The sequence below is a fragment of the Phocoena phocoena genome, chromosome 14 (genome assembly GCF_963924675.1).
Source record: "Phocoena phocoena chromosome 14, mPhoPho1.1, whole genome shotgun sequence".
NCBI lineage: Eukaryota > Metazoa > Chordata > Mammalia > Artiodactyla > Phocoenidae > Phocoena > Phocoena phocoena.
In genome coordinates this window covers 27,948,993-27,976,615 of record NC_089232.1, presented here as the reverse complement: position 1 = coordinate 27,976,615, position 27,623 = coordinate 27,948,993, and the positions used below count along the sequence as shown (strand labels likewise).

Here is a 27,623-nt window from a genome sequence, read left to right as displayed (position 1 = left end):
TCTGTCATTTCCATTCTGTCATTGAGCCTCTCAAATGAGGTTTTTATTTGTTACTGTATTTTTTTCAATTTCCATTTGTTCTTTTTTATAACTTACGTTTCTTTGCTGAGATTTTATCTTATTTCATTTTCTTCAAGAGATTCTTAATTGCTTGCTCAAGCGTATAAGATGGTTGCTTTTAAATCCTTGTCAGATAATTCCATCATCTGTTTCACCTTGACGTTGGAATCATCTGATTATCTTTCTCATTCAAGTTGTGATGTTCCTGGTTCTTGATATTGTGAATGATTTTTAATTGTGTTTTGTACATTTTGAATGTTACAGTAAGAGACTGGATCCTATTTAATCTGTTTTAGCATTCAGTTGTCTTATTTATATGTAACATATAGGTCCTGGCCTACTTGTATGGGCTGTGGTTTCAGAGACTGTTTAGTTTTCAGAGTTTTCACTGAACAAAGTAGATTTGCATTATAGTCTACTTTGCTCAGTGGTGCTGAGGCTCATGCTTGATCTCTGCTGGTGCTGCTCATGCAGGTAGAATGCTCTTCCTTAGGCCTACTGCTGTTGAGTGGAAAGTGGGAGATATTGGCCCATAGGGTGAAGGATGCTTTCCTGGGCCTGCTCCCTGGACACCTGATGCCAGTGGATCTCCCACTTGATTCTTGCTCCTGCCATCAGTCGGGGCAAAAAGTGCTTTTCTAGGCCTCCTGGTACATTTAGGTGGGGGATGTAGGAATTCTGGGCTTCTAGGATACTGACTTTTCCTGGGCCAGCTCTCTGGGCCTCTTAGTGCTGGTGGGGTTCTCTCTTAAGTTTCTGCCAGTACTGTTGGGGAGGAAAGCACCAACCTGGGTTGCCTTCTGTCACTGGGTTGGAAATCAGGAGATTTGGAATCAGTTGCTGGCCAGAGGGTTAGGAGATTCCATCCAGGCCTTCTCTTCATCCTTCCCCATCTTGGTGCAGGTTCCAGGACACTAGCCTCACCTAGGTCCATTCAGGATATATGAGAATTAAAAAGAAAATCCAGGGAACTCAGTGTTGTGTTGTTCCTCAAGTTCCTCAAGTGTGGTCCCTAGCCATTTGGCCTTCCACTTTCCAACCTTTCAGAGTCTTTTTATGATTTTCTGTTGAATTGTTTACAGGGAGAAGCAGAGAAAGGTGAGTTTATACTCTTTTTGTCTGGCGACGAGAAGACAACTGGAATTTTGAATATGTGAAAACTTTGGAGGCATTATTGTCTTTGGGCTGTTGGTAGAAATCATCAAATGAGGGAGTCACGGTGGTAAGAAGTGAAGTAAAGATCTTTCTCAGGCAATATTGAATAAGTTCAGGGATCTCTAGCCACAGAAGGTAGGGACACCTATGCCATGAACTTTCCCTAGGTTTTCTAAAATCTGCCCCATAATGGACTAAAAATAATAGCTAACATTCATTCCTTTCTTACTTTGTTAAGCATTTCCATAGATCATATTATTTTATATCTATACCTAACTTACGATGTTAGGTACTACTATTATCCTATTTGATAACTGAGCAAAATGAAGTTTAGAGAGGTTAAATTACTTGCCCCATAGCTGGTAAATTGGAGTGCCAGTTGTGAACCCAGGCAATATCCTCCAGAGCCTGCATTCTTAATCACTACATTTTTCCACCTTTTATCTTCCCTAAACCCAACTCTTTTATTCTTCTTAAACATCAGTGATAATGTATTTCTTTCTTCTCTATCAAATCTAAACTCTTCTGGCTGATTAAGACCTTCTGAATTCTATTTGTCCAGCTTTAAGTTTGTACATTTTGGTCATTCCAGGCAAACTATTTTATTGTTGTTATTTTTGTTTACTTTTCTACCTCTAAAGTCATGTTCATTCCTTACCCTGGTGTTTTACTTATACATTTTCCCTTCCCTGGAATGCCAGTTCCTTTCTTCACATCTCTACATTCTACTTATAATTTAAGGCCTAGCTCAAGCCCCACTTTTTCTAAGAGGATTTTTGATTACTTCATTCCATACTGTTCTTCCTTTTTTTTTTTGAATGTTAAATACCTATGTAACCTCACCATAAATAGCACACCTACAGTTTATTAAAATCCTCATGTATAAAGGGCACCACATTTTATTTCTGTTCAATGCCTAACACAAATATTGGCACATAATAAAGGCATGGAAAAATCTTGATGGTTGTTTCCTAACTTAAGAGTATCAGTCAGTGGAACAGTACTGGCTGTCCTCAGCTTGTTTACAGCAGCAGGCAGGAACATGGTAGGAAACAATGCTTTGTGCAAGAAAGGATCTTAAGTTCTTCTGAGGTGATATCTGCTCCCAGTGCTTCATTTACTTTCTGTGGCTGATGACTTCCAAATGTAGCACTCTGTCCAGATGTGTCTCATACTCTAGATGTTTGTGGCTAACTACCTATAGAAAATCTTCATTTATATGTCCCATGGCACTATAGCCCCAGAACTCCAAGGAACTGATCATCGTCTTTTCAAAGTACTCTTTCTTCTTAGTGAATGGGCATCTATCTACTTAGTTGCCAAGCTAGAAACTTCTCTTTCTACTTTTGCTCTCACCCCTGTCCATTTACACAGTCCTTTTGATTATGATTCTCAAACTACTGTTTTCACCTTTTTGGATTATTGCATTAGTAATAGGAAACTCATCATCTTTTCTGCCTTCCTATCCATTCTTTGTATTAAGCCAGAATAGTCTTTTTTTCATGACACACTTGATAATATCACTTCTAGTTTGAAACCCCTGCTTTCCATTGCTACCTTCAGGATAAATTCCAAACTCCTTAATATGTCATAGGAGGTTCCTGCTCACCTCTTTAGCCTCACACTTGTCTCTCTGATCATATTGAACTACAGCTATTCATTCATTATGCTAGGTCCTCTAGTCTCCTTGATCTTACAGATGCTGTTTTCTCTGTTTGGATGACTTTCTTCCTCTACTCCTTGTGCCCCATCTTTGCCCAACTCTTCATCCTTTCATTCTCAGCTTAGATGTCTTCTAGGAAATATTTCCTGGTTTCCACCATTCACCATGTGTCCTTGAGAAAGAGTCAGTACTCCTTGTATATGCATTCTCATGGTATTCTATAAACACTCACATTCATCACTGCTCTGAACACATAGTATAGTAATTGCTTGTTTACTTATTTCTGTTTCCCACTAGACTTTAAACTCGTTGAGGGTAGAGCTGGGGCTTTGTTAATATTTTATTTACTTCTGGCCATAAGAGGTGCTTAGTAAATAGTACATATTGAAGGACTTAGTGAATTATTGAATATTAAATGAATTAGATGTCTGGGTAGACTTCAGTAAGAGATGGGTGAAATCCTTTTTGGGGAGATCAGTTCTCAAGAAAGTGGGTCAAATGAAAAGAAAAATCATATAAACAACTTTATTTCAGTTGTTATTATGAAGGCTTGTGGATTTGTTTCTTGTATTAAAAGCTTTTATTGATCTCATTAATATGGGGCCATCTCTATGACTTGTATGCATATATGCCTTTTTTTATGTTGTTTGGTCGTTATTAGGGTTTGTGATCCCTGACTACAAACTTAATTAGTTTAATTATCCATTAGTTTTCTTGCCGTAATTTACAATTAAAGTCATGTCTTTGGTTTAGCCTACTTCACGTTATTTGTTTGGTTTCTGTCTCGGAGATGTGACTTTGGTTTGGGGCAGGACGTTGGGAGCATTCTCTGAAAGATGAAGGGCCTGGAAGCAAGACCCAAAATACCATCTTCTGCCTGCCCTCCCTTCTGTAAGGGTGCACTTACTATTTGCCAGGTATATTACATACTTATCTCATTTAACCTTCACAACCATATGAGGGTGGTATGATGAGGGAACTGACTTTCTGGTTATTCTATTAGGAAATAGTAAACTTTGGATTTGAGCCTGTGTCTGAGTGCAGGGTTCATGAACTTTACACAAGACCAGTAGTTCTTTAGCTTTCAGGAACTGCTGCCCTTTTAGGAATGCAGAGGAGTCTATAGCCCACTTACCTTACCAAATACCACTTTCACATAGAAGAAGAACTTAGTGATAGCAACAAAAAAGTGAGGTTATCTAATGAGCTTCTGCATGTGATTTTCATGTTACAAAACAGTGCCCTATAAACTCAACAGTTTTCTTACATTTAACTTGATATTGCATTGCAAGTTATTCAGATGACATACATTTGTCAACAAGACAACATCCATAAAGTATCACACTATATAGGCAGTTTGTTTTTTTTAAAAAATATGTATGTATGTATGTATGTATGTGTGTTTGTATGTATGTATGTCTATGTCAAGTCTTAGCTGCGGCATGCAGGATCTTTTGTTGCGGCACGCAGGATCTTTCGCTGCAGCATGCAGGCTGTTCGTTGCGACGCACGGGCTCTGTAGTTGTGGCGCTTGGGCTCCAGAGCGCGTGGGCTCACTAGTTGTGGCGCACGGGCTCAGTAGTTGTGGTATGTGGGGTTAGTTGCCCCACGACATGTGGGATCTTAGTTCCTCGACCAGGGATTGAACCCATGTCCCCTGCATTGGAAGGCGGATTCTCAACCATTGGACCACCAGGGATGTCCCTATAGGCACTTTGGAAGGGTTATATTTACATCTGCTTTGTCAATAATGGTATCAAGAATTTCTATTTGAACTATAATATATATATGTATTATAGTCTAGTTTTGAGAAGACTTAGGTTAATGTTGATACAAACATCTATCAATTTACTCAAGGATTAACCAAATAACCCACAAAAAATTATACTTATCTAGTTATCAGTAATTACTAATTAGGAAATTGTAAAAACAGCAAAGTTACAGTAGTTCATAATTAGAGAGCAAGAATAACAGCAATGAAAACAAAGACCAACTTAAAATATTACCAGTATCCTTTTTAAAACTGCAGGAATTTAAGTGTACTTGCTGTGCAGACAAAATAGATTCTCTTCAGGACAGCCAGACCTGTTAGTGGTGACTGAATTGGAGGTCTTGAAATCCAGAAATATGCTAATTTATTTTTGTGTGCTAATATTAATAATCCATAATAATTCACTTGGAATGATTGCTAACTAATAAGAAGCCCTTAGTTGTATGTAAAACAAAACTGGAATTGCATCTCATTTTGTCTGTGAGAAATAAAGTACTTGCTTGTTGTTCTTATTAAATGAGGTCATAGAGGATTTCAGATTATACTTTGAGAAATAAAACTATGCTCTCTTTGTCTCCCATAGAAACCCTCTATGTTAATAAGCATTTGGCTCCAATGGGTAAAGAGTTCTTCAGAAAATCCTAACCAGGTTGTTAGTCTGTCTCTAAAAGGCATCAATATAAACTTTTGGAATACTATAGTCTTTTTCTGGGCAGTTCTCTTCTTCCTCATGTCCAGACTTTTCTCTTCAACCCTTCCCCTAAAAATGGATTTTGAAGAATTCAGTAGATATATAGTAATATTGTAACGTTCACAGTCAGCATATTTATTCCTGTTTCAAGGGCTGAGAGGGTAGTACTCTACAACTATGCCATTCATCATCATGTATTCCTTAACATATGCAAACATATTTCAAAAATGATAGTGGATTTATTATCAACATTGCTTCTGACAGTTTGAAGTGTATGTCCTTAAGCTTATATGGAACTGCCAGAAGTTTCTTCATGAACACAAGTCTCCTCCTACACTTTTTGCAGCTTAACTTGCAGTAGTTCTTTTAGTTTCCTTTACTAATCTTTTCCTTCCTGCTGAAGTCTTCTTAAGTAGGGACTTGTTATTTTGTGTAACACATCTTTCAAGGATCTGGGCTGTATATCTTAACTCCTTGGTTGTTATCTCATTTGTTCCCTTCTAGGTACTAGATGTCACTATTAATTTGTAATGATCAAAACATGTAAAAACTTTGAAAAATTAGAAAATCATTTGGAACAAGTGTTCTTTAATCTGTTTATTTTTCATTTTTAAATATGTTTCATATGTACATTATGTTTCGACATCTGTATGCACTACAGCATGTTCATCACCAAAAGTGTAGTTTCCCTCTGTCACCATACAGTTGACCCCCTTTATCCATTTCAGCCACCTCCCACCCTCCTTTCCCTTGGTAACCACTACTCTCTTCTCTGTATCTGTGTGTATTTTTTAGTTTGGTTTGTTTGTTCGGGTATTTATTATTTATTTTCTTATTTATATGAGTGAAATCATGCAGTGTTGTCTTCTCTTTCTGACTTATTTCACTTAGCATAATACCCTCAGGGTCCATCTGTGTTGTTGCAAATGGCAAGATTTCATCTTTTTTTTAAATGGCTGAGTAGTATTTCATTGTATGTACAGTTGACCCCTTGTACAACGTGGGGGTAGTCTGCATATAACTGCAGATTCAATCAACCGCAGACTGTTGTACTCTAGTGTTTACTGTTGAAAAATATCCACTTGTAAGTGGACCTGCAAAGTTCAAACCCACAGTGTTCAAGCATCAACTGTATGTACCACATCTTATTTATCCATTCATCTGTCAACGGGCATTTAGGTTGTTTCCGTACCTTGTCTATTGTAAATAATGCTGCAATCAAGGGTGTTATAATTAGTGTTTTTTCTTTTATAATTAGTGTTTTCATATTCTTCAGATAAATACACAGAAGTGGAATAACTGGGTCATATGGTAGTTCTATCCTTTTTTTTAATATTCATTAGTCCATACCCTTGAAGGAGTATCTTTATGTATTTCTCCTTGACCTTTCTTTCTTCCTTCCTTTCTTTCTTGCTTTCTTGCTTGCTTGCTTGCTTGCTGCGTCAGGTCTTAGTTGCAGCACAGGGATCTTTCATTGCGGCATGGAGGCTCTTCATTGCGGCGCATGGGCTTCTCTCTAGTTGTGGCATGTGGACTCTGTAGTTGCAGCACATGGACTCTCTAGTTGTGGCATGTGGGCTCAGTAGTTGCAGCACATGGGCTTAGTTGCCTTGAGGCATGTGGCATCTTAGTTCCCTGCCCAGGGATCGAACCCACATCTCCTGCATTGGAAGGCAGATTCTTAACCACTGGACCACCAGGGAAGTCCCTATTCTTAATTTTTTTTGAAGAACCTCCATACTGTTTTCCATAGTGGCTATACCAATTTACATTCCCACCAACAGTGCACAGAAGTCCCTTTTTTTCCACATCCTCGCCAGTGCTTTTTATTTCTTGTCTTTTTATTAATAGCCATTTTAACAGGTGTGAGGTGATAGTTTCATATGATTTTGATTTGCATTTCCCTAATAACTAATGATGTTTAACATCTTTTCCTGTGTCTGTCTACATGTCTTCTTTGGAAAAACGTCTATTCAGGTTCTTTGCCCATTTTTAATCAGGTTGTTTTGTTGTTGTTGTTGAGTTGTATAGATTCTTTACATATTTTGGATATTAACCCCGTATTGGATATATGACTTGCAAGTAGCTTCTCCTATTTAGTAGGTGATCTTTTCATTTTTTTGATGGTTTCCTTTGCTGTGCAGAAGCTTTAGTTTGATGTAGTTGCTTTTGTTTCCATTGCCTGAGGAGACATATCAGGAAAGATACTGCTAAGTCCAATGTCAAAGAGTGTACTGTGTATGTTTTCTCGAGGAGTTTTATAGTTTCAGGTCTTACATTCAAGTCTTTAGTCCATGTTGAGTTACTTTTTGTGTATGGTGTAAGATGGTGGTCTAGTTTCATTCCTTTGCAGGTGCTTTTCCCGTGCGGTGGTGGTTTCCCAACACCATTTATGGAGGAGATTGTTTTTTCTCCATGGTATGTTTTCTGCTCCATTGTCATAAATTAATTGTTCATATGTGTATGGGTTTATTTCTCGGCTCTCAATTTTGTTGCATTGATCTTTATATCTGTTTTTCTGCCAATACCATGCTGTTTTGATTACTGTAGACTTGTAGTCAAATTTGAAATTAGGGAGTGTGATACCTCCAGCTTTGTTCCTTTTTCTGAGGATTGCTTTGAGCATTTGGGTCTTTTGTGCTTTCATATAAGTTTTAGCATTGCTTCTTCTATTTCAGTGAAAAATGCCATTAGTATTTTTATAGAGATTCCATTGAATCTATAGATTACTTTAGGTAATACGGACATTTTAACAATGTTAATTCTTCCAGTCCATAAGTACAGACTATCTTTCCATTTCTTTGGGTCTTCTTCCATTTCTTTCAACTGTGTCTTATAATTTTCAGTGTATAGCTCTTTCACCTCCTTGGTTAAATTTATTCCTAGGTATTTTATTCTTTTTGATGCAGTTGTAAATGGGATTGTTTCCTTAATTTCTTTTTCTGATCATTATTAGTGCATAGAAATGCAGCTGCTTTTTGTATAGCGATTTTGTATCCTGCAACTTTACGGAAATCGTTTTTCGTTGGAGTCTTTAGGATTTTCTATATATAGCACCATGTTATCTGCAAAGAGAGACAGTTTTACTTCTTCCTTTCTGACTTGGATGTCTTTTATTTCTATTTCTTGCCTAATTGCTCCAACTAGGACTTCCAGTACTATGTTGAGTAAAAGTGATGAGAGTGGGCATCCTTGTCTTGCTCCTGATCTTAAGAGGAAAAGCTTTTAGCATTTCACCATTGAGTCACTGAGTATGATGTTGGCTGTGGGTTTGTTGTATATGGCCTTTATTATGTTGAGGTACATTCCTTCTGTATCCCTTTTGTTGATAGTTTTTATCATAAGGGGGTGGTGAATCTTATCAAATGCTTTTTTTTTTTTTAAGGAAAATCATTTATTTTTTTACACTAGAAATAATGTACTTTAAGCTGAGGAAATTCTACATTATAAAATGATATAGTTTGTTGTAGAAAAAAAATAAGAGTAGTGGGTAGGGGTCTTGGTTTTCATATACTTTCCTGTTACAGATGAGAAAATCTAAGTTCACAGAGACCAAGCAAAATTCCTAAGGCCGTAAAGGAAGTTGATTACAGAATGATTACCAAAAACCAAGGTTTCTGAGTCCAGGTCAGTTACTTAACCAACATGGCCTTGGATGCATTTGGTCATTTTTTTCCAAAACACTGGTTTGTTTAATGGGGCAAAAATGAATCAGTTGTTAGGCCAAGGGAGCCACTCAAATTTGAGAGATTTATACACTCTTATGAGGTTATAAATTCCAAGTCTATGTAAGGTAAATGAGGAAACTGAAGGCTATACAAGTAATTCAGACATAGTCACTCAGGAAGATAAGGACTGATGTAGAGATAGAAACAAGTTCTGCTTCCTGACCTATTACCCTTCATAGGAAGCTTTTTTTTTTTGAATTTATTTTTTTATACAGCAGGTTCTTATTAGTTATCCATTTTATACATATCAGCGTATATGTATCAATCCCAATATATTGCATATATTGAGATGATCACAATTTTTATTCTTCATGTTGTTAACAAAGTGTATCTCATTGATTGACTTGTGGATGTTGAACCATCCTTGCATCCCTAGATTAATTCCCACTTGATCATGGCATATCACCCCTTTCATGTATTGTTGAATTTGGTTTGCTAATATTTTGTTGAGGATTTTTACATCTGAATTCATCAGGTATACTGGCCTGTAATTTTCTTTTTGTGTAATGTCCTTGTCTGGTTTTGGTATCAGGGTAATGCTGGCTTCGTAAAATGAGTTTGGAAGTGTTCTCTCCTCTTGTATTTTTTAGAAAAGTTTGATAAGGATTGGTTTTAATTCTCTGAATGTTTCATGGAATAAAATAGTGAAATTATCTGGTCCTGGACTTTTGTTTGTTGCGACACTTTTTTTTTTTAATATCCCATTGCTCCGTTTTATTTATTTATCTATTTATTTATGGCTGTGATGGGTCTTTGTTTCTGCACACAGGCTTTCTCTAGTTGTGGCAAGTGGGGGCTACTCTTCGTTGTGGTGTGTGGGCTTCTCAATGTGGTGGCTTCTCTTGTTGTGGAGCACAGGCTCTAGGCATGCAGGCTTCAGTAGTTGTGGCACCTGGGCTCAGTAGTTGTGTCGCATGGACTTAGTTGCTCTGTGGCATGTGGGATCCTCCTGGACCAGGGCTTGAACCTGTGTGCCCTGCATTGCCAGGTGGATTCTTAACCACTGTACCACCAGAGAAGTCCCTTTTGGGTCACTTTGAGTGCTGATTCAATCTCCTTACTGTTCAGATTTCCTATTTCTTCATGATTGAGACTTGGTAGATTGTACTTTTCTAGGAATTTATCCATTTCTTCTAGGTTGTCAAATTTGTTGGCCTAAAATTGTTCATAGCAGTCTCTTACCCTTGTTATTTCTGTGCTATTATTTGGAAATCTCCTTTTTCATTTCTCAGTTTATTTGTTTGAGTCCTTTTTCTTCCTCTGTCTAGCTAAAGCAGTGTTAGGAGCCAGCTCTTAGTTTCATTGATCTTTTACATTGTCTTTTTAGTCTCTATTTCATTTATTTCAAGTACGATCTTTGTTATTTCCTTCCTTACTAACTTGGGGCTTTGTTCTTCTCTTTCTAGTTCTTTTTCTTTGAGGTGTAAAGTTAGGTTGTTTATTTTACCTTTTTGTTGTTTCTTGATGTGGGCATTTATCACTATAAACTTCCCTCTTTGAACTTTTTGCTGTATCCTATAAGTTTTAGTATGTTGTATTTCCATTTTCATTTGTCTCCAGGTAATTTTTATTTCCTTTTTGATTTCTTCTTTGACCTGTTGGTTGTTCAGTTTGTCAGTCTTTGTTGATTTATTAATTTTCTGAGCTGTTTATTTTCTCACAAAAATTTCTATATCCCATTTTCCTTCTCAAGTTACTACGCAGGTTACATTGTTCCTTGTTTAGTTTTTTTGAAGAGTTAGTACTTGGTACTTTACTTCTTTACTTTACAATCATTATTCAAGCTGTTTCATCATACGTTCAGCTACTTTTTTGAAGCTCATTAGTGGATTTAGAGCGGCAGTTAGTTGTAGTGAAAAGAGTTCAGAATTTGGAGTTAGGATTAAAAGGTTAAAGTGCCTGTTTTTGTCACTTACTCAACATACAACTCTAGAAAAATTATATATTTTTGCTACTCAAAATGTAGTCTGAGGATCAGTAGTATTGGGCATTATCAGGGAGCTTGTTAGAAATGCAGAATTTCAGATCCCACCCCAGGCCTACTCACTCAGTCAGAATCTGCAAGTTAATAAGATCCCTACAAAGAAAAGCACTGTTATATCATTATCTTTGAAACTTAATGTAAAGTAGAGACAATACTTGCTGTATATATTAATCATCTTATCACTATCTGACATAGCGTATGTTTTAGTAATTTGTTTTATTGTCTGCTTCTTCCTATTAGAATGTAAGCTCTGTGAGGGAGAATTAGAATGTAAGTTTTGTCTGTTTGCTTATTGCTCTATTTTCTATATCTAGAACAGTGACTAGCACATAGTAAACATTCATTTTTTTGAATCAGCAAATGAATGTCAAATCTTGTAATTTTGATTGCAGTCATTTACTTTTCACTGCTATTTAGAGCTACTTTCATTTAGTATTAGATAGTACAAATATAGAACGTTTCCAGTGTTGCAGAAAGTTCTTTTAGATAGTACTGCTTACGACGCTTTTGCATTCCCTTCCACCCAGATTCAAGAGAATCTGTATTTCTGCAGTACAGTTCTGATCAAATCTGTCAATAGCTCCCCATGCCATGTAGAATTAATTTCAAACTCCTTAGTGTAACCTTTAGAGTCTTTACAGTTTCATTTAATTAAAAATACATATTTTATTCAGGGTGTATGTATTAGGAGAGTCAGTTAAATCCACTGCATGCATAGCATCCATCTGGGCTATATTGCTTTGCCCTCATATGACTTAGGGGAAAGGGGATTTCATGAAAATAAGCTGATGATCCTTTGCTATGCCTTGGAGTAAAGTATTTTGTCTCTGATTGAGGAGTCTTATGTCTTCTGAAAACATACATGACACAATAACAGGCTAACTTATTAGCTTAGGGGGAAATCAAATCCCATACTAGATAGGATTTTTCCATCACTCTGAAAATTCTTTAAAATCTAAATTTTAAGATCCACATAATATTCCATAAAATATATATACTGCTATTTAAAAACATTACCCTCTTGTTGAATAATTATTTCCACATTAGTCTGCTCTTATAAATCACTTTGTAATTAATATCTTTATGTATAAATCTTTATTTCTTCTGATGAGTATTTCTTTAGGGATCCTTTCTGGAAGCATAAAGGCCAAAGGAAGGAAAGCTCGCTTTATTTCTTTTAGAGCATAAAAGGAATCTTTTTAATTCAAAAAATATATATAATATCAACAATATTAACAAATCTCTTTTTCTTTAGGGGATACGTCCAAAGGAGACATAGCTGAAATTCCTCAATCCACCTTGAAACCAGGCATCACTGCCACTCCTGAAGATTCAGACACTGTATCTCATTTATCCTTGTCCCCTGAGGACTTTTCTCAGTTGGCTGGAAGTTGGCCTCAAGTGAAGAATATTGGTCAACATACTGATACTCTCAACCAACAGACATTAGCAGACAGTCGTCTAACTGAAGAGGCTCTAAAAGTTTCAGCTGTTCCTGGGCTAGCTGACCAGAAGACTGAGATAGCAGCAGTGCCCTCTAGTTCCTACTCACAAAGAGGGAAGCCAAATATTTTCTACCCACAGGGCTTGCCAGATGGTTATCTAACTGAAGAGACTTTAAAAGTTGGAGCTGTTCCTGGACTTGGTGACCAGAAGACAAGTATATCTACAGTCCCTCCAAGTTTCTACTCACTTGGAGAGAAGCACAGTATTTTCTACCCACAGGCATTGCCAGACGGTCATCAAACTGAAGAGGGTCTGAATATTTCAGTTCTTCTTGGACTAGCTGATCTAAAGACTGGAAAACCAACAGTACCGGCTAGTTCCTACTCAGTTGGAGAGGAGCCTGGTATTTTCTACCAACAGGCCTTGCCAGGCAGTCATCTACCAGAAGAGGCTCTGAAAGTTTCACCTTCTCCTAGACCAGTTGATGAAAAGACTGGGTTGCCTACTGCATCCTCTACCTCTTACTCACATGGAGAGAAGCCTCGTATTTTCTATCAACAGACATTGCCAGAAAGTCATCTAACTGAACAGGCGCTGAAAGTTTCAGCTGCTTCTGGATCCCCTGAACAGAAGACTGGGATTCCCATAGTAACTTCTACTTCTTACTCACATAGAGAGAAGCTCAGTATTTTGTGTCAGCAAGAATTGCCAGACAGTCATCTAACTGAACAGGCTCAGAAAGTTTCAGCTGCTCCTGGATTGGCTGAGCAGAAGACTTGGCTTCCTACTGTACCCTCTATATCTTACTCACATAGAGAGAAGCCCAGTATTTTCTACCAGCAAGAGTTGCCAGACAGTCATGTAATTCAAGAGGTTCAACAAGTTTCAGCTGCTCTTGGATTGGCTGAGCGGAAGACTGGGATTCCTACCATACCCTCTACTTCCTATTCACATAGAGAGGAACCTCCTATTTTCTACCAGCAAGAGTTGCCAGACAGTTGTCTAACTGAACAGGCTGAGCAAGTTTCAGCTGCTCCTGGATTGGCTGAGCAGAAGACTGGGATATCGACAGTACCCTCTACTTCCTATTCACATAGAGAGAAGCCCAGTATTTTGTACCAACAAGAGTTACCAGTCAGTCATCTAATTCAACAGGTTCAGCAAGTTTCAGCTGCTCCTGGACTGGCTGAGCAGAAGACTGGGATATCGACTGGGGTATCTACTTCTTACTCACATAGAGAAAAGCCCAGTATTTTGTACCAGCAAGAGTTGCCAGACAGTCATCTAACTGAACAAGCTCAGAAAGTTTCACCTGCTCCTGGAACCCCTGAGCAGAAAACTGGGATTCCTATAGTAACTTCTACTTCTTACTCACATAAAGAGAAGCCCAGTATTTTCTACCAACAGGATTTGCCAGATAGTCATCTAACTAAAAAGGCTCAGAAGGTTCCAGCTCTTCCAGGACTAGCTCACCAGAAGAGTGGGACACCGATAGCACCCCCTGCTTTCTACTCACATAGAGGGAAGACTAGTGTTATCTGTCAGCAGGAGTTGCCAGACAGTCATCTAAGTGATCAGACTCAGAAAATTTCAGCTATTCCTGGACTAGTTGACCAGAACACTGGGATACAGACAGTACCCTCTAGTTCCTGCTCGCAGAGGGAGAAGCCCATTACTTTTTACTGGCAGGAGCTGCCAGACAGTCTTCTAACTGAAGAGGCTGTAAAAGTTTCAGCTTTTCCTAGAACAGCTGACCAGAACACTGGGATACCAACAGGGTCGTCTAGGTCCTACTCATTTGGAGAGAAGCCAGGTGATTTTTTCTATCAGCAGGTGTTACCAGATGGTAATCTAAGTGAAGAGGCTCTGAAAGTTTCACCTGCGTCTAGACCAAGTGACCAGAAGACTGGTATACTCTCAGTACCTGCTAGTTCCTACTCACATAGAGAGAAGCCCAGTATTTTCTACCCACAAGCCTTGCCCGGCAGTCATCTATCTGAAGAGGCTCTGAAAGATTCAGCTATTTCTGGACTAGCTGATCAGAAGACTGGGACATCAGAACCTTCTGGTTCCTACTCACATAGAGAGAAATCCAGTGTTTTCTACCAACAGGAGTTGCCAGATAGTCATCTAACTGGAGAGGCTCAGAAAGTTTCAGGTGTTACTGGAACAGGTGACCAGAAGACTGGGATACCTATAGTAACCTCTGCTTCCTACTTACATAAAGAGAAGCCCACTATTTTCTACCAGCAGGCCTTACCAGATAGATATCTTACTGAAGAGGCTCTGAATGTTTCAACTGCTCCCAGACCAACTGACCAGAAGACTGGGATACCTGCAGTACCATCTAGTTCGTATTCATATAAAGAGAAGCCCATCATTTCTTACCAGCAAGAGTTGCCAGATCTTACTCAAGTGGCTTTAAAAGTTTTAGAGGTTCCTGGACCAGCTGACCAGAAGATTGGGATACCAGCAATAATCTCTACTTCTTCCTCATATGGAGAGAAGCCCATCATTTCTTACCAGCAAGAGTTGCCAGATCCTAATGAAGATGCTTTAAAACGTTTAGAACTTCCTGGACAAGCAGACCAGACCACTGGGATGCGAATTGTGCCCCCTACTTCCTATTCACATAGAGAGAGCCCCATCTTTTCTTACCAGAAAGAGTTGCCAGATACTACTGAAGAAACTTTAAAAGTTTTTGCTCTTCCTGGACCAGCTGACCAGAACGCTGAGATACCAACAGGGCCTTCTAGTTCTTACTCACATAAAGAGAAACTCAGGATTTTACCAGATGACCAGAAGGCTGAGTTACTGTCAGCTCCCCTTAGTTCCTACTCACATAGAGAAAAGCCTAAGACTTCAACTGTGATTGGACCAGACGACCAGAAGACTCCATTACTGACAGGCTTTCCTAATTCTTATTCTCAGAGAGTAAAGCCCAGTATTTTCTTTCAACAGCAGTTGCCAGATAGACATCAGAGTGGAGATATTCTGAAGATTTCACCTGTTCCTGAACCAACTGATGTGAATTCTTGGATACAAATATCTCTTTCTAGTTCCTCTTCACACAGAGAGAAATCTAATATTTTCTACCCAAAGGAATTGCCAGACAAACATCTCACTGAAGATTCATTGAAGGTTTCAACAGTTCCTGGACCAGCTGACCAAAAAACTGTGTTACCAGCAGTTCCTCCTAGTTCCTTTTCACATAGAGAGAAATCAGTTCTTTTCTACCAACAGGATTTGCCAGAAAGACATCTAACTGAAAGTAACCTGAAGTTCTCAAGTAGTCTTGGGCAAGCTGGTCAGATTACTGGGTTATCAACAGTTCCCCCTAGTACTTATTCACATAGTGAGAAGCACAAACTTGTTTCAGACCATGTCCAAAGGCTGATAGATAATTTGGATTCTTCTAACGCCAGTGTTATCTCAAACAACATGCCTTTAAATTCTCAGGCTGATGGTAGAGTTGTAATAAATAAGCCAGAATCTTCAGGTTTTGAAGATGTTGGCTCTAAGGAAATCCAGGATACGGAAAACAGTTCCAAAACTCTTAAAGAGATTCAGACACTTTTAATGGAAGCAGAAAATATAGCACTGAGACGATGCAATTTTCCTGTTCCCCTTGTCCCTTTCAGAGATGTTAGTGATATTTCATTTATACAATCTAAGAAGGTGGTTTGCTTCAAAGAACCCCCCACAACTGATGCATCTAATGGTGATTTGTCTCAGAGACAGCCATTCACAGAAGAAAGCCCAAACAACAAGTGCATACAGAAGGATATTAGCACACAGACGAATCTGAAATGCCAGAGAGGCATTGAAAATTGGGAGTTTATTAGTTCAACTACAGTTAGAAGTCCTTTACAGGAAGCAGAAAGCAAAGCCAGAGTGGCATTAGACGAAACCCTTAGGCAATATAAAGCAGCCAGATCTGTAATGAGATCTGACCCTGAAGGGTATAGTAGAACCATTGAGAATAAGATTGTTATTCCTATGATGACTGTCATTAAAAGTGATTCAAGCAGTGATGCAAGTTCCTGCTCATGGGACAGTAATTCCTTGGAGTCAGTTTCTGATGTGCTTCTAAACTTCTTTCCATATTCTTCACCCAAGACAAGCATGACAGATAGCAAAGAGGAAGAGGGTGTGTTAGAGAGTGACGATGGTGGTGGTAGCAGTGTAGATTCACTGGCTGCACATGTGAAAAACCTTCTGAAATGTGAATCCTCATTGAACCATGCTAAACAAATACTCAGAAATGCAGAGGAGGAGGAATCTCGGGTACGGGCACGAGGTAGGAAAAGATAATTTGTTAAAAAGGCAGGGCAAACTCATAAACATTATAGTTTAATAATTTGCTTAAAGTTAAGTGTTGGAGCTCTAAATTAATTTTCTTGCAGAACTGTTAGATGATTACATTTTCTACCAGCAACCCAGAATAAACTCATTTAACCAATAATGAAGTCACAGTATTAATAGTACTAGTTTAAGGTCTTAAGGAAAAGTAAGTTCTGATGTCTGAAGAAAAGGGGAGATAAAACTTGGGTTTCCAAACTCCTAAAGCTTGGATGTTTTCCTGATCTTTTCATTGCACTGTCCTTATTTCGGAGGCAGTAAAAAACTTCAATTTGTGCTTCTCTAAGTCACTCTGTATCGTCAAACTACATATACTTTCTATCCACTTTTCTAATAAAATTCTTAAAGCAGATCTTAGATAGACGTCAGAAAAAACCAAATCAAGGTATTTCACACTAGAACTTGGGCTAGAGTTAAATTTCATTCATCTCTAATTGTAGAATTCCATTAAAAAAAAGAAAAAAAGTCTTTAAGACAACATGGTGAATAAACTTGGAAGGCAACTTATAAGCAGTTCAGGCCTACTTGGAAATCTTCTCTTGAGATTAACTTCCTGCACCATTCCTTCTATCACTTATGCATATTTTGATTCTCCAAAAACTTCAAGTTCTATTTATTCTTTTAAAATATTAACTATCATGGAAGTGGCAGTGACTGTAGCAGGAGCTAATTGGGGAGACAAAGGGACTCTTTTGGTTGGAAGGAAGATGAAGATAAAATGGCTGAATACCATATTTAAAGTGGTCTCTTCGGAGAAATGTCTGTAGAATGTTTTTTTAAAAACTCTGACTTTTCAGTGAAATTATGTGTCTCAAGAACTTCTAATAGTTTGTCATAAAATTGAGAGTACACACTGTTTAGTAAGCACTGTGGTAGGGCATTAAATTGCATATATTGATGATCTTCTGTGCTCTTATAGTCACTGATACTTTTGCATTGTATGATCTTAAATGTTTTTATGCTTTTCTCTCCAGCCTGGAATCTGAAGTTTAATATGGCTCATGAGTGTGGCTACTCCATTTCAGAAATAAATGAAGATGACAGGAGAAAAGTAGAAGAGCTCAAAGCAAAGTTGTGTGGTCATGGGAGAACAACTGACTTGCCCAAGGTATAAAAGAAATACAGAAATTAAGAGAGAAAATGTGACAGAAAGGGTGTGAAATTTGGATCTCTTTACTGGGGCATTGATGACTCCAGCTGAGTCACTGATAGTCTTTGGCTGAAGTGTTAGGAGTCTTAAGTCTTCAAAAGTTAAGATTTAAGGATTAGGTTCTATAGGTTTTGATTAATTCTAAATTAACCTATTAAAATTTTTTGTCTTAGAAAAATAAGAATGGATTTGCTTGTTTTATCAATATATTCTTATCACTTTTATTTTTTCTTGAGGGCGGTATCTTGAGATGCAGATGCAGTCCAGCTATTTTCAGATGTATATTCTCTGCTTAAGAACACACAGCTATAATAGCTTATGTATAAATGACTTTCTTTTTAATAGTACTCATTTTCCATCTATAGTGAACTATTTCATGCATAGAAAAGAATATATATGAAGCGTGTATAAAGAAAAAGTAGAAATAATTCCTGTTTATTGGCCATCCAGCTTGAGAAGTAGAATGTTACCAAATATCACTGAATTACTGTGTGTTCTCTTCCCCAGTTATATCACTCTAACTTCCTATCCTGACATGTATTGGTTTTTTTGCTGCTCAGTATGGTTTTGAACTATATAACAGATGGAATAAAGATGTTATATATTAAGATGTTATATATTCTTCTGAGAATTGCAATTTTAATACAGTCTTTGGCTTCTGAGGTTCTTCTAGATAGATATACATAGTTTTAATTTATTCCTTTTTATTGCTGTAAGTATTCCAGTGTATGAATATATCATAGTTTATCCATTCTCTTGTGCATGGGGCATTTGGTCTGCTATTATGAACAATAATGGGGTATAATGATACCTATCTTACAGGATTTTGCTATGGCTTACATGAGATAATGCCTATAAAAGTGCTTATTAGAGTGTGTGATATTGCTCAATAATTGGCAGCTGTTATTATTAATTCCATAAAATTGATATAGCTATCAGATATGTACACTTAATGGCATAATTCATACAGTTTCTTAGAAAATTGTCAGTGATATAATTATTTGACTTATCAATTTTGGAAACGTTTTTTGAAAGTATAAATTAGATGGATTTTAGTTTTATATATATGCTTGTGAAAAACAAAATTAACAGATAATAAAATGGATAAGTAGTTGTTCTAGCACCCTTTTTTTAAAAGCACATGTTTTCCCCAGTGATTGGCCTGCCTTCCTTCCTTCTTTCCTTCCTTCGGAATTTTTTATTATGGTAAGATAACATGGGATCTACACTCTTAACAAATTCTTAAATGCAGAATACAGCATTAACTATAGGTTTTTCTTTTGCGGTACACGGGCCTCTCACTGTTGTGGCCTCTCCTGTTGCGGAGCACAGGCTCCAGACACGCAGGCTAAACGGCCACAGTTCACGGGCCTAGCTGCTCCGCCGCATGTGGGACCTTCCTGGACCAGGGCACGAACCCGTGTCCCCTGCATCGGCAGGCGGACTCTCAACCACTGCGCCACCAGGGAAGCCCTAGGTTTTATAGTTAATGTTGTATAGCAGATTTTTTGACTCTGCTGGTAATTTTTCTAAATATTCTTCTGTGAACACATAACAAAAGTCAAGTTGTCTTTTCTGACTATTAAGCTATTTGCTATTCATTTTCCTCAGAATGAAGTGTACAAGTGGATATACTAAATTACCTTTTCAAAAGTTGAAGTACAAGTATAATTGACTATGTTAGTTTCAGCTTCACAGCTTAGTGATTTGATATTTCTAACATTACAAAATGATCACCAAGATAAGTCTAGTTATCATCTGTCATGATACAAAGTTTTTACACTAGTATTGACTATATTCCCCCATGTTGTACATTTCATCCCCATGACTCATTTTTTTTTGTTTATCATAGTCTTCTTCACCTATTTCAGTCTTCCGTCCCATCCCCCTCCCCTCTGGCAATCACCTGTTTGTTCTCTGTATCTATGAGAATACTTCTGTTTTGTTATGTTTATCCATTTGTTTTGTTTTTAGACTCCACATGTAAGTGAAATCATACAGTATCTGTCTCTCTTTGTCTGATTTATTTCATTTACCATAATACCCTCTAGGTCCATCCATGTTGTTGCAAATGGCAAGATTTCATTCTTTTTTATGGTTAATAGACCATGATATCTATATATATATCATGGTCTATTAACCATATGGGGTGTGTGTGTATATATGTGTGTGTGTGTCTATATATATATATATCTTTATCCATTCATCTCTTGGTAGACACTTAGGTTACTTCCGTATCTTGACTATTGTAAGTAATGATGTGCTGCATATAAGGGTGCCTGTATCTTTTTGAATTAGTGTTTTTGTTTTCTTTGTAAAAATACCCATAAGTTAATTGATGGATCATGTGGTAGTGCTATTTTTAATTTTGTGAGGAACCTCCATACTGTTTTCCATAGTGGCTGCACCAATTTACATTCCCACCAACAGTGCATGAGTGTTCCCTTTCCTTCACATCCTTACCAGCACTTACTTGCTCTCTTTTTGATAATAACCATTCTAACAAGTGTGAGGTGATATCTCATTGAGGTTTTTATCTGTATTTCTCTGATGATAGTCATGTTGAGCATCTTTTTGTGTGTCTGTTAGCCATCTGTATGTCTTTTTTACAAAAATGTCTATTCAGATCCTCTGGCCATTTTTTAATTGGGTTGTTTGGGTTTTGTTGATTTGAGTTGTATGAATTTTTTGTGTATTTTGGATATTAATCCCTTGTCATATATATCATTTGCAAATATCTTCTTCCATTCAGTAGGCTGCCATCTTGTTTCGTTGATAGTTCTGTTTGCTGTGCAGTAGCTGTTTAATTTGATATAGTCCATTTGTTTATTTTTGCTTTTGTTTCCCTTGCCTAAGGAGATATATTCAAAAAAATATTGCTAAGAGTGATCTCAGAGTATACTGCCAATATTTTCTTTTAGGAGTTTTATGGTTTCAGGACTTGCATTTAAGTCTTTGAGTTTATTTTTGCATATGGTGTGAGAAGGTAGTCCAGGTTGCTTCTTTTGCGTGTAGCTGTCCAGATTTCCCAGTACCATTTATTGAAGAGGATATCTTTTCCCTGTTGTTTATTTTTGCCCCTTTGGTCATAGATTAGTTGACCATGTAAGTTTCTGGGGTCTTTACTCTGTTCCATTGTTCTATATGTCTGTTTTTGTGCCAATACCATACTGTTTTGACATCTGTAGCTTTATGATATAGTTTGAAATCAAGGATAGTAATACCTCCAGCTTTGTTCTTCTTTCTGTTTAAGCTATTTGGGGTCTTTTGTGTTTCCATACAAATTTTAGATTTATTTTTTCTTGTTTTGTGAAAAATGCCACTGGTATTTTGGTAGGGATTGCATTGAATTTGTAGATTGCCTAGGGGAGTATGGTCACTTTAACAATATTAATCTTCCAATCCATGAGCAAATCTTTGGATTTTGTGTTCAAATTCAAGTGTTTATTTTTTTAACATTCTATCAACTTTTGTTTAAAAGATTATATCTTTTAGAGCTGTTTTAGGTTCGTAGCAAAATTGCAAGGAAGATACAGAGATTTCCCATATACCCCCTGCCCCCATCACATGCATTTCCCCCACCAGAGTGGTACAGTTTTTACAATGGATGAACCTACACTGATGTCTTAAGCACCCTAAGTCCACAGTTTACATTAGGGTTCACTTCTGGTATTGTACATTCTGTATGTTTGGATAGTGTATAATGACATGTATCCATCATTATAATATACAGAGTATTGTCACCACCCTAAAATTCCTCTGTACTCCATCTATTCAAGTCTACCACCCACACTGCAACCACTGATCTTTTTACTGTCTCCATACTTTACCATTTTCCACATTGTCTTACAGTTGGAATCATACGTTTTGTAGCCTGTTCAGGTTGGCTCTCTCGATTAGTAATATGCATTAAGGTTCTTCCGTGTTTTGTTATGGCTTCATAGCTCATTTCTTTTTAGCAATGAGTAATATTCCATTGTCTGGATGTACCACAGTTTATCCATTCATCTACTTAATAGAATTTATCCCTACATCTACTGAAGGACATCTTGGTTCCTTCTAGGTTTTGACAATTATTAATAAATCTACTATAAACATCAGATGCAGGTTTTTGTGTGGACATAAGTTTTCAGCTTAGTTGGGTAAATATCAAGGAGCACAAATGCTAGATCGTATGGTACGAGTATGCTTAGTTTCATAAGAAACTGCCAAACCATCTTATAAAGTGACTGTTTCATTTCACATTCCTACCAACAATGAATCAGAGTTTCTGTGGCTCCACATGCTCGCTAGCATTTGTTATCTTCTCACCATATCCGAGGTCATATAGGTTTTCTCCTATGTTATTTTCTAGGAGTTTTGCATTTTACATTTAGGTCTATGATCCATTTTGATTTAATTTCTGTGAAGGGTTTAAAGTCTGTGTCTAGATTCATTTTTTCTACATGGATGTCCAGTTGTTCCAGCACCATTTGTTGAAAATGCTACTTTTACTCTGTTGTATTGCCTTTGTGCCTTGTCAAAGATCAGTTGACTGTATTTACATGGGTCTGTTTCTGGGCTCTGTTCTGTTACAGGGATCTATTTGTCTATTTCACCAGTACTACACTGTGTTGATTACTGTAGCCTTATAGTAAGTCTCAAATTCAGAAAGTGTCAGTTTTCCTACTTGGTTCTTCTCCTTCATAATTGTGTTGGCTCTTCTGGGTCTTTTGCCTCTCCATATAAACTTTGGAATCAGTCTTTCAATATCCACAAAATAACTTACTGGCATTATGATTGGACTTGCACTGAATTTATACATCAGTTTAGGAGGAACTGAGGATCCTGAAAATATTGAGTCTTCCTGTTGATAAACATGGAATCTCTCCATTTATTTAATTCTGCTTTAATTTCTTTCATCAAGAATTTATAATTTTCCTCATATAGATCTTGTATATATTTTGTTAGTTTATATGTAAACATTTCATTTTTATAGGATGCTAATATAAATGGTATTGTGGTTTTAATTTCAAATTTTGCTTGTTCATAAATGATACATAGGTGAGCGTTGACTTGTATACTAACCTTGTATTTGGCAACTTAGTGTAATTGCTTATTAGTTCCAAGAGTTTTTTTTGTTGAGTCTTGCAGATTTTCTACAGATCATCATGTAATCTGCAAACACAGTTGTATTTCTTCCTTCTCCAGCTGTATACTTTTTATTTCCTTTACTTGTCTTAAAGCATTAGCTAGGATCCAGTGTGATGTTGAAAAAGAGGGTGAGATGGGCATCCTTAATGAGTTTCTGATCCTTATGGGAAAGCTAGTTTCTCACCATGAAATATGGTGAGGAAGTTTTCCTCTGTTCCTGGTTTACTGATAGTTTTCTCATGAATGGGTGCTGGATTTTTTCAAATACGCTTTTTGCGTCTATTGATATAATTGTGTGACTTTTCTTTTTTAGGCTTTTGATGTGATGGATTACATTAATTGATTTTTGAATAATGAACCAGTCTTGCATACCTGGGATAAATCCCACTTGGTCACTGCATATAATTATACTTTGTTGGATTTGATTTGTTAATACTTTATTGAGGATTTTTGCAACTATATTCATGAGAATAGATATTGGTCTGTAGTGTTTTTTTGGTTTTTTGGTTTTTTTCCCCTTGAAGTGTCCTTGTCTGGTTGTTTTATTAGGGTAATGCTGGCTTCATAGAATGAATTAGGAAGAAGTATTTCTTCTGCTTCTGTCTCTGAAAGAGATTGGAGGGAATTGGTATAATTTCTTCCTTAAATGTCTGGTAGAATTCACCAGTGAAGCCACTTGGGCCTACTGCTTTCTTTGTTTAAAAGGTTGTTAAGTTACTGATTCAATTTCTTACATAAATTGGTGCCTATTCAGCATGTCTTTTTCTTCTTATGTGAGTTTTGTCACATTGTGTCTTTTAAGGAATTGGTCCATTCCATCTAGGTTGTCAAATTTGTGGGCATGTGGTTTGTTCCTAATATTCTTTTGTTTTCCTTTTAATGTCCATAGGATCTGTAGTGATGTCCCGGTTGCATTTTAGATATTAGTAATTTGTGCCTGCTCTTTCCTTTTCTTAGTTTGCTTGGCTTATTGATATTTATTTGTTTGTTTTGCTTACTTTGGACTTAATTTGCTCTTCTTTTTGTAGTTTCCTAAGGTAGAAATTTAGACTATGGATTTTAGATCTTTCTTTTCTAATATATGCATTCAGTGCTATAAATTTTCTATGCACTGCTTTCACTGCATTCCACAAATTTTCACAAGTTGTATTTTCATTTTCATTTAAGTTAATATATTTCTTCTTTGATTTATATGTTTTTAGAAGTATGTTGTTTAATCTCCACATATTTGGGGGTTTTCCAACTGTCTTTGTGTCATTTCTAGTTTAACTTTATTCTGGTCTAAGAGCATTGTATGGTTACTGTTTTTAAAAATTTGTTAAGGTGTGTTTTATGGCCCAGAACATGGCGTATTGTGGTTATTGTTCCATGTGAGCTTGAGAAGGATGTGTAGTCTGCTGTTTTTGACTGAAATAATTTATAGATGTGCATTTATATCCATTTTATTGATGTTTTTGAGGTGAAGTATGTTCTCACTGATTTGCTGCCTGAGAGATTTGTTCATTTCTGATGGAGGGGTGTTAAAGTCTCCAACTATTATAGTGGATTCATCTATTTCTCTTTGCAGTTCTATCATTTTTTGTCTCATGTAGTTAGCTGTGTATACATTGTTTCATCTTATTGGAGAATTGACCCCTTTATCATTATGTTATGCCTTTTTTTATCCTTGATAACTTTCCTTCCTTTGAAGTCTGTTCTGTCTGAAATTAATATAGCACTTCTACTTTCTTTTGATTTGTATTAGCATGGTATATTTTTCTCCATTCATTTACTTTTCATCTACGTGTGTTTTTATATTTAAAGTGGCTTTCTTGTAGATAACATATAGTTGGGTCTTGTTTTTTGATCGACTCTGGCAATCTCTGTCTTTTAATTATTATACTTAGACCATTGGCTTTCAAAGTGATTATTAATATAGTTGGATTGATGTCTGTCACATTTATTGCTATTTTCTATCATTGCCCTTGTTCTTTGTTCATATTTTTGTCTTCCACTCTTTTCTGCTGTTTGTGTTTTATTTTGTGTGTATATATAAAATGGAGGATTTATTTATTTATTTTAAAATTTATTTTATTGAAGTATAGTTGATTTACAATGTTGTGTTAATTTCTGCTGTACAGCAAAGTGATTCAGTAATACTGCCTTTTATGGTTTTCTATGTGTATATTTATTAACTTTTTGTTTTATACTGGAGTATAGTTGATTAACAATGTTGTCTTAGTTTCAGGTGTACAGCAAAGTGATTCAGTTATACATATACATGTATCTGTTTTTCAAATTCTTTCACCATTTAGGTTGTTATGTAATACTGAGCAGAGTTCCCTGTGTTGTATAGTAGGTCCTTGTTATCTATTTTAAATATAGCAATGTGTACTTGTCAATCCCAAACTGCCTAACTATTCCTCCCCCCCACCCTTCCCCTCTGGTAACCATAAGTTTGTTCTCTAAGTCTGTGAGTCTGTTTCTGTTTTGTAAATTACTTCATTTGTGTGTTTGTGTGTGTGTGTATTTGTTTTTACATTCCGCATATAAGTGATATCATATATTTGTCTTTCTCTGTCTGACTTCACTCAGTATGACAATCTCTAGGTCCATCCATGATGCTGCAAATGGCATTGTTTCATTCTTTTTATGGCTGAGTAATATTCCATTGTATATGTGTACCACATCTACTTTATCCATTCATTTGTCGATGGACCTAATTTAGGTTGCTTCCATGTCTTGGCTATTGTGAAAGGTGCTGCAGTGAACATTAGGATGCATGTATCCTTTCGGATCATGCTTTTCTCTGAATATATGCCCAGGAGTGGGATTGCAGGATCATACGATAGCTCTACTTTTAGCTCTTTAAGGAATCTCCATACTGTTCTCCACAGTAGCTGTACCAATTTACATTTCCACCAACAGTGTAGGAGGGTTCCCTTCTCTCCACACCCTCTCCAGGATTTATTGTTTGTGGATTTTTTGATGGTAGCCACTCTGACTGGTGTGAGGTGATATCTCATTGCATCAATGGTTTTGATCTGCATTTCTCTAGTAATTACTGCTGTTGACCAAATTTTCATGTGCCTCTTTGTCATCTATATGTGTTCTTTGGAGAAATGTCTATTAGGTCTTTGCCCATTTTTTGATTGGGTTGTTTGTTTCTTTGTTATTAAGCCGCATGAGCTGTTTGTAAATTTTGGAGACTAATCCCTTGTTGGTTGCATCTTTTGGAAATACTTTCTCCCATTCTGTGGGTTGTGTTTTCGTTTTGTTTATGGTTTCCTTTGCTGTGCAAAAGCTTTTGAGTTTAATTAGGTCTCATTTGTTTATTTTTGTTTTTATTTCCATTACTGTGGGAGACAGATTGAAAAAGATATTGCTGTGATTTATTGAAGATGATATTGCTGTGATTTATGTCAGAGAGTATTCTGCCTATGTTTTCCTCTAAGAGTTGTGTATGGTGTTAAAGAATTTCCTAATTTCATTTTTTTTTACATGTAGCTGTCCAGTTTTCCCAGCACCATTTATTGAAGAGACTGTCTTTCCTCCATTTTATAGTCTTGTCTCCTTTGTCATAGATTAATTGACCATAGGTACGTTGGTTTATTTCTTGGCTTTCTATACTGTTTCATTGATCTATATTCCTATTTTTGTGACAGTCCCATACTGTTTTGGTGACTCTAGCTTTGTAGTGTAGTTTGAAGTCAGGGAGCCTGATTTCTCTAGCTCCATTTTTCTTTCTCAAGATTGATTTGGCTATTTGGGGTCTTTTGTGTCTCCATACAAATTTTAAGATTTTTTTGTTCTAGTCCTGTGAAAATGGCCATTGGTAATTTGATAGGGGTTGCATTGAATCTGTAGACCACCTTGGGTAGTATAGTCATTTTGACAATATTGATTCTTCCAATCCAAGAACATGGTGTATCTTTTGATCTGTTTGTGTTGTCTTTGATTTCTTTCATCAGTGTCTTATAGTTTTTGGAGTACAGGTCTTTTGTCTCCCTAGGTAGGTTTATTCCTAGGTATTTCATTCTTTTTGATGTGATGGTAAATGGGATTGTTTCTTTAATTTCTCTTTCTGATCCTTTGTTATTAGTGTATAGAAATGCAGCAGATTTCTGTGTATTAATATTGTAACCTGCAACTTTACCAAATTCATGGATGAGCTCTAGTAGTTTTCTGGTAGTGTCTTTAGGATTTTCTATGTATAGTATTGTATCTGCAAACAGTGACAGTTTAACAACTTCTTTTCCAATTGGATTCCTTTTCTTTCTTTTTTTTTTTCCTCTGATTGCTGTAACTAGGACTTCCAAAACGATGTTGAATAAAAGTGGCAAGAGTGGACATCCTTGTTTTTTTCCTGATCTTAGAGGAAATGCTTTCAGCTTTACACCATTGAGTATAATGTTAGCTGTAGATTTGTCATATATAGCCTTTATTATGTTGAGGTAGATTCCCTCTATGCTCACTTTCAGGAGAGCTTTTATCATAAATA

General features: G+C 36.7%; 1 protein-coding gene across 1 annotated transcript in view; it reads left to right on the top strand.

The window, feature by feature from the left end:
- Positions 1-27,623, top strand: part of ALMS1 (ALMS1 centrosome and basal body associated protein) — a 227,579-nt gene that overhangs the window by 53,430 nt on the left and 146,526 nt on the right. The window contains exons 8-9 of the mRNA XM_065890809.1: positions 12,362-16,798; positions 17,835-17,968. Coding sequence (XP_065746881.1) covers positions 12,362-16,798; positions 17,835-17,968 — 4,571 coding nt within the window. The remainder of the gene's footprint in view (positions 1-12,361; positions 16,799-17,834; positions 17,969-27,623) is intronic.